The 14,153-nt window shown below is 35.6% G+C and overlaps 1 protein-coding gene across 9 annotated transcripts in view; it reads left to right on the forward strand.

Annotated features, from left to right (window-relative positions):
* Window positions 1-14,153, forward strand: part of CFAP43 (cilia and flagella associated protein 43) — a 103,111-nt gene that overhangs the window by 83,181 nt on the left and 5,777 nt on the right. For 6 of the 9 annotated variants that reach the window (XM_059900165.1, XM_059900166.1, XM_059900168.1 and 3 more), the window contains 7 exons: window positions 1,601-1,720; window positions 4,560-4,667; window positions 6,235-6,321; window positions 7,008-7,096; window positions 8,715-8,928; window positions 10,032-10,144; window positions 11,389-11,548. In XM_059900165.1, coding sequence (XP_059756148.1) covers window positions 1,601-1,720; window positions 4,560-4,667; window positions 6,235-6,321; window positions 7,008-7,096; window positions 8,715-8,928; window positions 10,032-10,144; window positions 11,389-11,548 — 891 coding nt within the window. Of the gene's footprint in view, window positions 1-1,600; window positions 1,721-4,559; window positions 4,668-6,234; window positions 6,322-7,007; window positions 7,097-8,714; window positions 8,929-10,031; window positions 10,145-11,388; window positions 11,549-14,153 lie in introns of those variants that run through there. The other 3 variants (XM_059900172.1, XM_059900169.1, XM_059900174.1) reach the window with 3 other exon arrangements.

The following is a 14,153-nucleotide window of genomic DNA, read 5'->3' on the forward strand; positions in this document are numbered from 1 at the left end:
ATTCCTATGAGATAGTGTCATAAATTATTATAAGCAAATTGGCCCAGAGCTGTATTTGTTTTATTTTTAATATTTCCTCATTGCTTAATTAGCCTAGTTTAGGTGGTATTTCTCCTTGTATCATATATTTCTATACATTTTGCTAAACTTCTCTCTCCATAATCTTCCCAGGGTTAGTCTCTTCCTTTATTAAACCAGCATAGAGAAAACTTGGTTTTTTAAAATAAATTTAAAATAATAACAACATTCTACCATCATAGTAATAATTGATTCAGGTAAGAATTATCAATGGATGCTAAAAGTTTGATGAGAAACAAGATTTTTTACATAGTCTCAAAGTATTTTCCCACAAATCAATTACAAATGGAAAAGCGGGAATGGTACAATAGAGAAACTAGCAGACGCTACCTAACCCAGTGATCACAGTTAACATCAGCCAAAGTGAAACGCAGCAGCATTGTGTCTCCTGAAGTGGTGCACTGGGAAGGACACAACATGATTTGTGGAGCATTCCTGCTAGAAATGTACATGCTGGTCTAAGCATAGGAAATGCCAGACAGACCTAACCTGAGTGGCAGACCCCAAAATAACTAGCTTGTATTCAAGTGTCTGCAGCTTATTCTGAAATGGTTGAGAGAGAGAGCAAGGGGGTGAGATTGAGCAAGCAATAAAGGAAATGGGGTAGAATATTAACCGTTGATTAATTTGGTTAAAAGCATATGAGAATTCTTTGTCCTATTCTTGCATCTTTTCTGTAAATTTTGAAGTTATATCAAAATTTAAAAGTTACCAAAAATTTCTAAGGTAAAAATAGTTTGTAACAGTATGTCTAGGTTTGATCTGCAGATGTCATTCTCTTTAAAAATATAAATTTCTATCTTTCTACTTACCTACTGTGTGCTTAGTGCTAAGTCTTGTTGGAATTTTAAAGAAGGAGGTGGTACTTTTTCCTTCTGATGTAGAACTATTTGGAGGGAGAAAACAAGAGAGAGTATAAATAACGTAAATATGTATATATACAGTTCACCCCTAAAATGACTCAGGTTTAGGGCCCCTGACCCTCCTCACAGTCAAAAATCTGAGTGTAATTTTACTGTTGGCCCTCCACATCTGTGGATTCAACCATCCGTGGATGGTGTAGTACTGTGATACATATTTGTTGAAAAAAAAATCTGTGTATAAATGGACACACACAGTTCAAACCCATGTTATTCAACCACCAACTGTATTCATAACTTAAAAAAAAAATCAAGATTTCTTAGGGCCAGATTGTGTGCCTGGAAATTTCTGTCCTGTATAGAGTCAGAATTTTCCGGAAAACTTTGCTGCAATTTGTTTTACTAGACCTCTGTCTGCTTGCATCATTAGCCCTGATTAGTGATTTTAACTTTTTTTTTCCAGTGTAATCTTTTTTAAGCAAAAATCTCAGATTCACAATATAACAGACGCAGCAGAAACATCTCTGGTTAAAGGGGGAGCCCAGAGTACCTCACGAGGGCTGCCCTCCACCTGCCCCTTTCTTTTAGCAAAATGTAAACAACCACTTCCTAGGAACATTTGATGTTCCTAAATGTTAACTTTGCTGTTGATTTCCTTTTAGTCATTAGAAACAGAAATGAAGAAACTTCAAAACTCTATTCAAGAAAGCACACAGAATTTTGATGAACATTTGAAAAGACTCTTTGAAAGGAGAGTGAGGGCGGAGATGGTTGTCAGCCAGGTAAATAAAAGCTTTACTTATATGACTTGTTCTTTTAAGGAGCCTCCAGGGCCTCTCATTGCTCTTAGGACAAAGACCAACACACTGTCTGGCATCCAGGTCCTGCACTCGCTGGCGGTGACTCCTGTCCCAGCCTCATCTGTGCCACCCTCCCCCTCACTTGCCATGCTCAGTTCTCTGCCTCCTGTTCACATCTCCTTCCTCCCAACGTGGCAGTAAGACTCTGCCCACTTCTCTGCTTCCTGGGCTACATCTACTCATCTGTCAGGTCCCAGACTAGGTTAGATCTTCTTGTTATATACTCTGTTCTTTTACTTCCTATCACTTGTTACAACTGAATTTTAATTTATTGTGAATCACTTTTTAATGCTCCCAAGACTATAAGCTCCATGAGGGTAGGGACTGAGTCTGTCTTGTTCATTTTTGTATTTCCAGCAACTAGCAAAGGGCTGGGCTCATCCTGTATGTTGAATGAATGAATAATATACATGCCCCAAAAGATCAGATGAAAAATCTGACTTAATTTGATTCAGCAGTAAGAATATAAATGAAGCATACAATAACTTGGAAGCAAGAAGACCAAGAATGAAGGCTTTAAATTCTGAGGGAAAATTATTCCTAACATTAGATTCTATACCTGACCAAACTATCAATTGAATGTGAGAGGAGAGTAATATTTTGAGAAATGCAAGGTCTCAAAAATTTATATGCACCCATTCTCTGGAAGCTAATGGAAGATGTATCTCACCAAAGCAAAGGGGTCAACCAAAAAATATGAGAGAGGTTAAGGAACCTCCAGGAGGATGTCTGTATTGTCAGGGTCCTAATAGGAATGGTACCCTGAAAGGGTTACATTTAAGAGAGGTAATGCAGGGACTCTTTACTGAGGTATGGGCAGGGTTAAGAGAAACAGTAAAGAATGGTGAAACAGCTGGAGACTAGAAATGATGGGAATCCAGTGTCATCCCTATAGTTAAAGAGGCAAGGGAAGGGCACTATTACCAGGACCCAGCAAGACCCGTAGCCATGGGAGAGGGGCTGTTCCTCAGTTATCGTGGCCACAGATAGAAGAACATAATCACCGGCCCAGCAGGGAGGGGATGTATGCATATGGTAGTTGGGTGGGGGGAGATTGGGAATGAATGCTCCAGCATTAGTCTTAAGAGTGCGTTAGTCATAACGGCCAAAAAGTAGAAATAATCCAACTGTCCAACAACTATGAATTGATAAATAAAATGTGGTTTATCCCTATAATGGCATATTATTCAGCTACAAAAAGAATGTAATAATACATTCTACGGCATGGATGAACCTTGAAAACATGCTAAGTGAAAGAAGCCAGGCACTCTAGGACACATATTGAATGATTCCATATATATGAAATGTCCAGAATAGGCAAATCCATAGAGACAGAAAGTTAATTAGTGGTTGCTTTGGGTGGAGGCGGGAAGGCCTCTGGGAGGTGTGGGGAGAAATGGGAAATGGCTGCTAATGGATTTCTTTTAGAAGTGATGAAATATTCTAAAATTGTGGTGATGGTTGCACAACTGGGAATCTAATTTTTAAAAACCATTGAATTACAGACTTTAAAGGAGTGAATTGTATGGATTGTGAAATACATCTTAATAAAGCTGTTATTTTAAAAAGATATACTTAGAACATCTTTTCATAAAAGACAATGAGGAAACTATCAAAGACTACTAAGTAACATCAAAAGGACTCAGGAGTCAACTTTAAAAGCTCCCCTAAATGGGACAATTTAAGATTCAACAATAATAATAATTGCAATTAACTGAAACCTATCAAATTTGTTAGATTAATGAATGTGTGATATTTTAAAAATAAAAATGCCATCAAAGGATAACAACAAATTTATTATCTAAAAACTAATAAAGAGAAAGTGTCAAGTGTTTACTGTTTTCCTGTATGAACTACACTGCTAGGTAACCAAATAGATAGGGAGAAGCATCCCTTTATAAGAGGATTTCAATCAGTAAGTGAAAAAGGAATGATAGAAATATAACATCACCATTTTGCAGCTCCCAGTGGATTAATGGACCCGGGCATTGAGATCTACAGCTGCTAACATCTCAAAAAGAAAGACAACTTGATACTACCTGTTTCCTGATCAAAAAACACAATATCCTTTATGGTCTTCATAAAAGGATCAAACATAGGTCTGATCTGTCCTCTGATTCAGCTGGCAATTTTCAGGAAATACATGGGATAAAGAACTCTGATAAACTTGCCATAAGTATGCAGTTAGCAAAACCCAGACTAGGTGAAACTACAGAGAACTGCAAATAAATGTGAGGAAAGGAAAGGGCTGAAAGGGAACCTGTGGATTATAAGAGACTTTTAAAATGTGACAGTTTTTTCACCAGCAAGTTATACAATAGTGCCTAGAGATACATATTTGGGTAATAATACTGCAAAGAAACATAAAGATGTGATTACTATAAAAGTCAGTACAATGGTTATTATCGGGGTTGAGATTAGAATGGGGACACATGGAAAGGGCTCTGGTAAAGTGGTAAAGTTCTAGTTCTTAACTGAGTGGTGATTACAAGGGTGTTTTGCCTTTATAATAACTCATTCAACTCTACATTTGTTTTACGTATTTTCCTGTGTACGTGTTTTATCTTACAATGAAAATTGAAAAAGGTAAAAACAACTGAGCCGTTATTGTAAGTTTATATTCCCTTTTTCTTAAAAAGAATTTCTCTTACTTGTATGTCATAAACTTGCTTGATGAGTGCCAAGTCTGTGACCCTCAATAGGAAATCCTTTCAAAGGTAGGCATATTGATCATTTTCCCCCTTTTAAAATATTTCTACAGGAAGAATTGAAAATAAACAACCTTGTTTTTTCCTTACTGTTGGATGAAGAAATAAGCTCTAGAGAAGCCTTCCTGAACAACTACCTTGCAAGGAAGCAGGAGGAGAAAGTAAGTATAGTGTCTGATACCTGAGTACAAACATCTTCTGACAAAGGGGATCCCTCTTAACAAGAGCTCACATGCCTAGCCCCTTCCTTCCTTCTACATTCCTACTCAACTGTGTGCGTTCCTTGGCTCCCTGTCTGGGACTTTGCTCCAGGGTCAGATGAAAGTGCCCACTCCAATCTGTTCATAAATTTATGTGATTCTGCGTCTGCAATCATTTAGTCAAACGAACTATGTAACTTTCATATGACATATGGTTTATAAAATGAGGCCATGTGGCTTCATGGTTGAAGGGGCCCACTTTTAACCACTGACTAGCTATGGGACCTTGGACAAGACACATAACCTTTAAAGCTATTTTCAATCTCTTCTCTAGGGAATATTGTTCTCTCTGGACCATTTGGCACCCTAAGTTTCACTAAATATATAAGTAATGGGTTAGCTTATAGAATGAAAAGCTGTCATATTTTGAAAAACTCAAATAGGAGCATGAATAGATATGTTTCATTAAAGAGCCAATGAATACAAAATACATGTCACATAATAATTTTCAAAAGATGTCAGCTTTTATTAGTATTAATAAATGACATTTATGAATGAATGATACAAAGTATCAAATGACATATGTAATTATTGTTGCCAAGAGTCTGTTAAAGGGCATATGCAAAGCACCTTCTAAACACAGCCCTACTCATAACAACCCTACAGAGTATGGGATTTCTTTTGTAGGTGAGGAGTCCATCTCAGAGAGACTGGTAACAGGCTAAGTCACTCACTAGTGTGTAACATGCCAGAAATTGGAACTGTAGATATAAATAAAGACCCTCCAAATGAGAATAAGCAGACTATTTATTCAGAGCTTGGTATAGTAAGGGAATCAGCCACCATCACTTGTGTTTGGCAGACACTCAAAGGCAGGCAGGGGGATGAGAAAGCTTTATAATGAATAGAAGAGAGGGCTTCAGCTATTCCCTGATTCGAAGTTGTTGGCATGGAGGAGCCTGGGGCAAGTTAATTAGAAGCTTAGCAACCTATGTGCTTGGTTTGGGAAGCAGCTTTGGCTTTCTCTGGTTGGTCCTAAGTTGAAAATGGTGGCAAAAATTAGGAAAGCTGAACGTTATTGACCAAGTCCTGGCAGTCTAGGGCCGATTGCTGCAGAGGCTGTGGTTTCACTTTCTGGCTGGGTGTAGTTTATGGGTCAGGGCACTATCTTTATATACGGTCTGGCCGTTGTCCATTTATATATTCAGTCTCTCAGAACCAAGGTCCATGCAACTCCCAAGTCTGTGCAATTTCATCATCCATACTGCCCTGCCAAGAGTGTAGTGTGCTCCCTAGTCACTTACACACTCACATACAGAGCTGGCTACCCTTCGAAACAGGTGAGTGGATGTTTGTCCTTTCAGCCTCCAGTCAGTTTACTTTCTTCTGTGAATGTTATCTGTAATCAATACTTCACTTCACATTTATCTTGTACTAGGGAATTCCTTGTTCTTTTCAGTATCCCCAGTATTTTTGTTTATCCTGAAAAATCTCCGGTTCCAATCTTCTGTTCCCGATGTTATTATAGAGCCAGACTACAGAGGCCATCCGGAAATCTAGAGAAGACCTCGATATGTACAAGGAACACTATGACAACTTACTGGCGGAAGACAAAGTGAGAGCTGTTGTCTCACCCACTCGCTAATGCAATAGAATTGCTGCTGCCTGGATTTGGGGAAGATTAAGGGGGATATAATTTAATTTCCTCATAGATTTTTCTCCTACTGTAATTCACAATTACGGGTGTACTTCATTCTATGCCACTGTGTATTTCTAAAAATCACTGTGTAAAATAAATTTTTGTAAACTTCTCTCGTTTAAGCTTTCTCTTGTACGAAAAAGAGAGAGCTCATCTAGACTTTGGAGCTTTTTGAACTTCAGGTTGCAAGCCCCATTAGTTGGTTATGAAATCAATTTAGTAGGCTATGACCAGCAGATTTATAATGGAAAAGAATAGGATAGAAAAGCAAACAGAAGAATAGAATAGAACGGAATGGAATAAAATAGAGGTAACTTGCATGTTTTACAGGTAAATATCATTTTGTGAAACTTCAGTTCTGAATGATTTCTAAGACCTCTTATATGAAATAATGTTTTAAATTTACTGAGGTGCTTCTTGTTCAAAGTAAATCTTTGTTAAATCCTTGCACAGTGAGTGGTCACCCTCTAACAAGTTTATAAACCAAGTTTTCATGGATTTTTAAAATCAAAGTGATACAACCTATATTTTAAAGAGTATTGTCAACAAATAAAACCTTCGGAACAAAGTTGCAATCCTGTCAATGATATGTTTTCCCTTAGGTTCTAGATCGCAGCTTTAAAAAGGAATTTTCTGAAATTCCCAGTCATCAGGTGGATATACTCTACAAACTTTTTAAACGCCGACCAAGGTTTGTTTCCTCTTTGCTATCATGTTTTTGAGAAAAAAATTTGTAAGCGTTATTAGATGTCAGCTTTTTCTCCCAATTAGTTCGTAATATTCAGTGTAACATCTTTTATGTGAAAATGTTCAAGTGTCTTGATCATAACTCAGTTTGTTAAAGATCATTCTTATATCTTACAGTAGGCAATGAAGACTAAGGATTTCTTTTTACTATTTAAAAAAAGTTAAGTATCTAGGTAATCATAGTGCTATTATAGGTTCTATTTTATACATGAAAGTAGTTCCTCGTAAGACACAAATGGCAGACAGATTTATAAACTGTTTTTCCCAAGATGTGTTCCAGCAAGTATGAGTCCCTTCCAGTATGAATTGGAATTACACATAAAAGTCTTCCAGGACAAAATAAGTTTAAGGAAATACTGGGTTGAAAAAGACAAGGTTAAAAGATTTTCTTTACTGAAGAACATTTCAGAACTTTTTGTAGCCTTTGCATCCCCAAGTATAAGAAATAGAGTAGGAAATGTTTTCCAGACTTATTCGACCACAAACACCCTTTCCTCAGAGCATCTCATGTGATTTGTGTTCAAGACAAAGTTTGAAAAATGCCAGTATAAATGATTGAAAATAACCATTATCAGAAGAGTTCTAAAATATCTGATTTTTATACCGAGAGTAGCATTAGAATTACATTTCACAGATTTCCAAATTTTTATCAATTCAGATTTCCATAATTTTTAATCAGACATAATATAGGAATCATGGAGTTTGTCACAAAGATATAGGCTCATTTGTGTCTGAGATGCAAACTCATTCCCTCACCTTTGACAGGTTACATGCAACCTGAGGAATTCAGCCTAGAACAAGCCTTATGTCTTTGTTTCCCTATTTTTAAAGGAGTGAGTTACATAAGCCTGTGAAGAAAGAAGTGAGACCTCCCATATACTGGGAGGCAGCAGTGGAAAAAGCATAAACTCTATTGTCCAACAGAATTAGCTTTAAATCCTAACTCCACATCTATCAGACCTGTGGCCTCGGCCAGTCACTTCTCTCAGAGCCTCACTTCCTTCATCTAGAAAAAGAAAAAGTTACAATAGTAACTTCACGGCGAATTGTAAAGCAACTTGAGAATGAGTGCCTGGTACAAATCTCTGTACCCTTCTCTTCCCAGCCGCAGGCCAGGGAAACAAAACTAATCCATTAATGTAGATAAAAAGAGGCACTTCTCCAGTTGCACATATATCTGAACATTTTCCAGGCTACTCACCTGCAACAAGGATACCAGCAGAGGATGTATGGGGCAGAACCAGGGGACATCCACGCTTCCCTCAGGCATTTACTTACCTGCTTAAAATGCCCAGAAGGGAGACATTTTCTAGTGCAGGTAAAGCTGTCAGTGCTGACAGCAATTGGGGACATCTATAGTCCAGCCGAGGTCATGTCTGGGGATCCAGAGAGGATGGAAGAAGGTCCAAGTGGGTGCTTTTCTCTTTAGGGTAATCCACCCATTAGCCACAGGAAACTGTCATGCAGTGTCAGACCTCTGCTAAGGGTTACATTAATTTAACAGTGATTTTTTTTGTATGTGAGAATGTGAAAGGTTGATGGGCTTTTATTGGTTACACCAGGATTCACAAACAAAAAGTGCACTCAGATACGACCAGTCTTGTGCCTTTTGGAGAGCGACCAGGATCTGGGAAATTGAATAAGGATGCCTTTGCCCAGTTAATGAAAGCCATGGATGACTTGGACAGTATTAATAACATGCCAGAAGGCTTAGACCCCTCCGTCTGGGAACATTTCTGCATGACCAGACGAGCAAAAGTGGAAAATGAACAGAAAGTATATAATAACATTTTATTATTTTATTTCATTTCATTTAGTGTACTAGTATCAAATATATAGTTTATGGTGGTCAGTGCTTCTAGAAAAGCTAGTTATTTAGGTTTTCCCACTAGGGTAATAGTTAGTAATATTAATAATACTGATAAAGAAATAAAATATTAACCTCAGTCCTATTGAGGGCTAAGTACTTGTAGGCCCAAATTGATGGCCACTAGCCACACGGGGTTATTTTTTACTTGAAATAAATGTGGACAGTCCTAATTGAGACATGCTGTGATTGGAAAATACACACAGATTTAGAAGACTTAGCATGAAAAAAAGAATGGAAAATGTCTTAATATTTTTTATATTCCTTACAGGTTGAAATGATAATGTTTTGGATATATTGTATTAAATAAGATAATAAAATTAATTTCATCTGTATCATTTCACTTGTATAATGTGGCTCCTACAAAATTTAAAATTACATATGTGGCTTGCATTGATGGCTCACATGACATTTCTCTTGGACAACACTGTTGTAGATACAACTTCTCCTGTCTGCTCTGGTCCTGAGTAGTCCTCATCCCTTTTTGCATAGATTAGAATTATATTTCACCAGAATCAGCTTTATAGTTTTGCTAGAATATTTTGTTAATGTCACAAAGGGTAGCAACTGGAGAGTGTGTTTAATTGGGAAGAGACTCCTTCCTCTTGCTGCTTCTTGACCACACCTTGCCCCCTGGCCCTGCCGCCAGATGACCTAAATTGTGCCGCATGCGTCAGGCTGTCATATTCTTGTTAAAGTATCTATGATTGTAAAACTTTATCTAAGATGATAAGATATAAGAAAAATTCTAGTTGCTTGCATATTGTCTTTCAGTGAGAAGCAAATTTGATACTTTTCTAATTATTCATGGGATGTACCATGTTAAGTTTTGGGTTTCTTATATTACATAATAGCAGGATTTAAATTTTTGTTTATTTCTTAGAAAGTTGGACTTGTTAAGGTTTTGTAACAAAGTTAAAAGACGTATATTTTTTAAAGTTCTTTAAAATTAGTTTGCTTTTATTTCTAAAGCTCCGTATGTTCTGAGATGTTGGTGGTTTGGTTTCTTCAGGTAAAGCAGAAAGCAGCTGGCTTAATAGAAATGGTGGCTTTCCTCCAGAGGAGAACTGAGGATGATGAGAAGGTGCAACATGAAATTGAAAAAGTGTTCCATGAGCTCATCCTGTAATTTGAACCTTTCATTCATGTTCATTTATTCAAAATCTAGGGCTAAATTAGGCTGTGTTATCATGGGGAGAGAATGCTGACTCACTGGTTTACAGCTGGCACTGGCTTACCTATATTCATGGCTTTATAACTTCTCTTTGAGAAAGTGCATTTTGTTACATAAGACCTTATTTCAGAATGAAATTTGCCTACATGCTCCACTGTTCTTACTGCAAATGGTCAAGTTTTTTTTACTCTTCAATTTCTTTTTTTCCCTTTTTTAAAATTTGAAGCATAATTGACTTACAAAATTAGTTTCAGATGCGCAACATAGTGATTTGATATTCCTATACATTACTCAATGATCTCCATGATAAGTCGTTACCATGTATCATCACACAAAGTTATGACAATTTTATTGACTATATTCCCTATACTATACCTCACATTCCTGTGACTTAATCAAATAGGCAAATTTGGGGAAAATCTTTTATTTTAATCTCCTTCCACATGAAAATACAAAGAACATGTTTCTGCTGGTAAGTACTTTTAAGCTCAAGCCACACAAGCAAACTGTGTGGAAAATTAAGCAGATATCCAAGAAATTTCCATGTAGATGCCTAAGCAGCTAATATTTTTTCTTCAGGGGAGCTTGTTGTATTTTCCGTAGTAATTGGGATACTGTTTTAAGTCCTTGCTTCACTTTTGGCCATATTTACAGCCACATTGATAAATACTTCTCTGATGTTCCCAAATTCATCATTAAACATCATTTTCAGATCTAGGTGATGAGTAGGAATATGAATTACCTAAAAATAGATTTGATAAGTAGCATACAGATTAAACATTGTTAATATAATATCAGAGATCAATACATAAAGTCAGAACTTTAACAGATTTGTTATTTGGTAACATCTCTATTTTTTCCACTTACATTCGAAACCATATTAATCTTTTCTTAATCATGAAGTAAAACTTTATGAATGTGTTTCTGTCCATACCATTCTTTGAGCGGCCCAAGTGTAATTCCACATCAGTAAGAAGAGGTACCATAGAGACCTCTAGGAAAGCTTGTCATTGGGAAAATATTTTCCACATTAATCTCCAGCATGTTTTCCTTCAACTTAAGGAAAATCAATTTTGAATTTTATATTCAATTTTTATATCAGATATATTTTATTGAATTTATATATCAGATGATAGATGAAATTTGGAATATAAATGTATTACAACTACTTACTTTAAAGTCTTTTTCAATTTAGATTACAGGAAGACAAAGTGAAATTCCAGTTGAATTTGACAATCCAAATCCTCCTTAAACAAGGGCAAGTAGAACTGGAGAATTTCCAGTTACTGCTGGATTATTCTGATGCAATCCTCATCAACAAGAACATAATTGAAGACTTGAATTCTGTGATTCGGGTAATTATCATGCTTTAAGGAGAAAAAACCAACATATCACCCGCTGTACCAAATATTTTTCATATTCTCCCATTTCTGTGGTAAATCATTTTCATTCAGTTGAACCAGTGGTTGCTAACTCTGGCTCTACATTAGAATCACCTGAACAAGTTTACAAATGTGTCCAGACCCCACCCCTAAGCATGGATATTTTTTAAAAGCTTGCCAGATAATTCTAAGGTAAAAGAAGTTCAGGACCACGGAGTTAAGTGTTCGTTCTAATATACATGCTATTATTTTGTTAGAGTCAATCTCCTCACCTAATGATAAGTTTCATAAGCTTAGAGAATTGATTTCAGACCTTGCTTGTTTTCTGATATAAACATTTAATGTTGTAAGTTGCCTTCTAAGCACTATTTTAGCTGCATTCTGCAAATTTTGATATTTTGTATTTTTATTTTCTTTCCATTTAAAATATTATCTAATTTCCCTTGTAACTTCCTATTAGAAGTTACTATGGGTTATTTAGAAGTGTGTTATTTAATTTCCAAATATTTGAGGATTTTGTGCTATTTGGGAATTATGTGCTAATGTTGCTATACATATTACTTTTATAAATGCTCTTAACCCACAATATATTGTTATTATTGTTCCTGTAGATAGTTATCTTTTAGAGTGATGAAAATAAGAAAAAAGCATTTTCTGTTCCCCTTCAATTTCACTATTTCAAGAGATCTTTCTTTGTATAGATTGAAGTTTCTGTCTTGTATTATATATACCTTCTGCTTAAAAAACTTCTTTTAACAACTGAATTGCAAGTCTGTTGGTAATAAATTCTCTCTGTTTTTCCTTGTCTGAAATTGATTCACCTCTATTATTGAAAGATATTTTGCTGGGTTCCCTGGATTGACAGATTCTTTCTTTCTCCCTCTCATTCTTTTCACTTTAAAGGTGTTCCTCTTCTTCTGGCTTACGGAACTTCTGACAAGATGCCTACTATATTTTTTTAATCCTTGAGATTTTTCTCTTTATCTTTGGTTTTCAGCAGTTTGAACATATGTCTAGGAGTGTGTGTGTGTGTGTGTGTGTGTGTGTGTGTGAGATCCTTTTAATGTACTGTTGACTTTGGTTTGCTAATATTTTGTTCATGATTTTGGCATCTATGTTCATCAAGGATATTGACCTGTAATTTTCTCTTCTTGTGGTGTCTTTGTCTGGCTTTGATAATCAAACAGGGTAATGTTGGCCTCATAAAACGTTTGGAAATATTCCCTCCTTTTCAATTTTTTGTTAAGTGTTTGAGAAGGATTTGTATAAATTCTGGTATGTTACGTTTTCACTTACATTCATTTCAAAGTGTTTTCTAATATCCCTTGTTATTTCTTTTTTGACCTCACTGATTATTTAATAATGTGGGGTTGAATTTCCACATATTTGTAAATATTCGAGTTTTCTTTCTGTTATTGATTTCTAGTTTCATTCCCTTGTGGTCAGAGCAGATACTTTGTATGATTTCCATCTTTTAAAATGTATTAGGATTCATTTTATGGCCTAACATGTGATCTGTATTTGAGAATGTTCCATTTGCACTTGCAAATAATGTGTATTCTGCTGTTATTGAGTGATGAATTCTGTATATGTCTCTTATGTCTAATTAATTTATAGTGTTCAAATCCTCTATTTCTATATTGATCTATGTACTTGTTCTATCCATTAGTGAAAGTAAGATATTGAAGTCTCCAATTATTGTTATTAAAATGTCTATTTCTCCGTCAATTCTGTCAATTTTTGCTTCATATATTTTGAAGCTGTTTTTAGGTGCATATATGTTTATAATTGTTATATCTTCTTGAAGGATTGGCCTTCTATCAGCATATAAAAGACAATTTTTGTGTTAAAGTTTATTTTGTCTGATGTTAGTGTAACTATTCCAGCTGTTTTTTGGTTACAGTTTGCATGGAAGATATCTTTCCATCCTTTCACCTTTAAGCTACTTGTGTCATTGGATCTAAAGTGAGTCTCTTCTAGACAGAATATTACTGGATCTTTTTTAAATCCATTGTGTCTATCTTTGCCTTTTAATTGTAGGCTTTAATGCATTTACATTGAACATAATTACTGGTAAAGAAGAACTTACTGCTGCCATTTTGGTATTTGTTTTCTACATATCATATTTTTTGGTTGTTCAGTCCCTCCCTATTGCTTTCTTTAGTATATAATTGGGTTTTTTTGCAGAGAACCATTCTGATCCCCTTCTCTTTTCCTTTTCCCTATACATTTCCTTTTCCATATGCTTTCTTAGTGGTTACCCCTGGAAATTATAATTGACATCTTAATTTTTTAACAGACTAGTTCAAATTAACACCAACTTAGTTTCAGTAGTATGCAAATCTCTGCTTCCATGGAGCTCTGTTTCTCCGCCAGTATGTTATTATTATCATGAATTACATCTTTATATACTATGTGTCCATTAACATAGATTTTTAATCATTATTTTATGCATTTTTCTTTTAAACTACACAGGAAAAGTAGAGTACTTACAAACCAAAATACAAGAATACTGGCTTTTATATTTACCTATGTAGTTACATTTTTTATTTAGTTTTTTTTTTTTTTAATTTAGTTC

The sequence above is a fragment of the Balaenoptera ricei genome, chromosome 16 (genome assembly GCF_028023285.1).
Source record: "Balaenoptera ricei isolate mBalRic1 chromosome 16, mBalRic1.hap2, whole genome shotgun sequence".
Classification (NCBI taxonomy): Eukaryota; Metazoa; Chordata; class Mammalia; order Artiodactyla; family Balaenopteridae; genus Balaenoptera; species Balaenoptera ricei.